A 1,900-nucleotide genomic window follows, 5' to 3' on the forward strand; every position below is an offset into this window, starting at 1 on the left:
GATATCCGGAAACTATTCAGTATCCGGTATTATCCGGAAATTTTTTACTATCCGACCGGAGTCAGATATTATTAGTGTCCGGGAATATATCCGGTTGAAATTTGATATCATTAAATTGTTGATTTTTTCTTATACAAATGTTTTAGATAATATGTTCATGATATTATCTTATACATTGTCACAAAATTACAATTTTAGAATACTTTCTCGGAATCCGATCGGATATCCGACTCAAAGAAATTGTCTTCTCCGATATTCGATCGGAAATCAGATATCCGATGTTATATTCTGTCTAGATATCCGATACTCGGTATCCGGTAATTTTACGATCCGGTGCATCCCTAGTTTTAAACGTCAAAATGTCATTGCGTATTATTAGAAATATCAAAACTAACAAGTATTATGACATTAATTAGAATAATGTAATATTACATTATAATGTAATATGATATCTTAGCACGAATACAATTTCAATTTCAATTTGCACTCTTCACTGACTTCAAAGACGGTAGAGAAAAAGAACTGGTGCAAGTTTTTTATACTAGTTTTATCAATTAAACATTAAACATTAAAAATATGTGAACTGATTTTCACAGTGGAACAATAAAGTTGCACTCAGTATGCATTAGTGTTCCACTAGTTCTCCCAGGTGAAAAACGCTATAAGTTAACACATTAAGCTTATTTCGTTTAAGTTTTTGTTTACGTTGCACAATATCGTCAACTGAAGAGAGTGTGATGCGCAAGCTAAAGTAAACAAAAAAAAACAGTTTCGTTTTCTAAAGCATATCTATCAAATATTTTAAACAGTTTTTGGAACTGATGTGACGTAACGGGAAGCCCGATGCTGATTTAATGACGTTAAACTAAAATTTTAGTTAATCTATATTGATAGAAACGGGCATAAGCGTATCAGATTATGATAAATGCATTATCGCAACACGAATATCATTTATAAGATCTTATGCAACTCATATATATTCTAGGCTAAAAGTTCGGAAACACTTTCAAAAATTAACTTTTTTGAAATTACTTATTCAAATATTCACAATAATGTATTTTTTTAACAATACAATATTGTATTGATGCAATAAATTTTAATAAATTTGAAGAATTGTTTAAAAAACATTTTGTTATGAATATTTTGAATAAATAATAAAAAAATATCGATTTTTTAAAAGTATTTCTAAACTTTTGATCTTGGAGTAAATATTGTATCGTGTAATTGAATTTGAATTTGTAAAAATTTTTTTGTTTTATATCATTCTTGATTGAGACGATAATTGAAGAAAAAGAAAATAAATTCAATTAATTAACTGATAAAAATCTGATAAAATTAATACACTATTATGGATTGTTATCACTTGCAGTTATTCTTTTCTCGTTTTGTATTTAAAATTGTACTCATTTGTTATTTAGCAGCTTGTCCAGGCCCAGTGGAAGCTTTCCCCTTTTGAGATGATTCTGCAGTATCATTTGATTGTTCAACATCCATCTAAAAATTTCATTAAATTGTTAGCTAAAATCAATGAAAAACAAATTTAAAGTACAAAGAATTTAAAAATTCAAAAATTTATTTTGATCATTTAAAATTCATTTTTTCTTAATTTTTTTCTTTCTTTTAAGGATCATAACTATATATCGTATGCCGTAATCTGTAAGAATTGATTAATCACGGTATTATCAACAGTAGTACTGAATATTCCTATCTTACAGTCAAATTAGAGGTGAATATTTGACTATAATTGGTCAATTTTTACAAATTACAGCCAGTATAATAATGTTCCCTAAATCTTGATATTTTTTACACACACACACACACACACACACACACACACACACACACACACACACACACACACACACACACACACACACACACACACACATATATATATATA

General features: G+C 28.0%; 1 protein-coding gene across 1 annotated transcript in view; it reads right to left on the reverse strand.

Moving 5' to 3' along the window:
- Positions 1-1,410: 1,410 nt before the first annotated feature.
- Positions 1,411-1,900, reverse strand: part of LOC105620006 (REST corepressor-like) — a 7,289-nt gene continuing 6,799 nt past the window's right edge. Inside the window, exon 5 of the mRNA XM_012201516.1 lies at positions 1,411-1,494. Coding sequence (XP_012056906.1) covers positions 1,411-1,494 — 84 coding nt within the window. The remainder of the gene's footprint in view (positions 1,495-1,900) is intronic.

This window comes from Atta cephalotes (genome assembly GCF_000143395.1).
Source record: "Atta cephalotes unplaced genomic scaffold scaffold00023, whole genome shotgun sequence".
Taxonomy (NCBI): domain Eukaryota; kingdom Metazoa; phylum Arthropoda; class Insecta; order Hymenoptera; family Formicidae; genus Atta; species Atta cephalotes.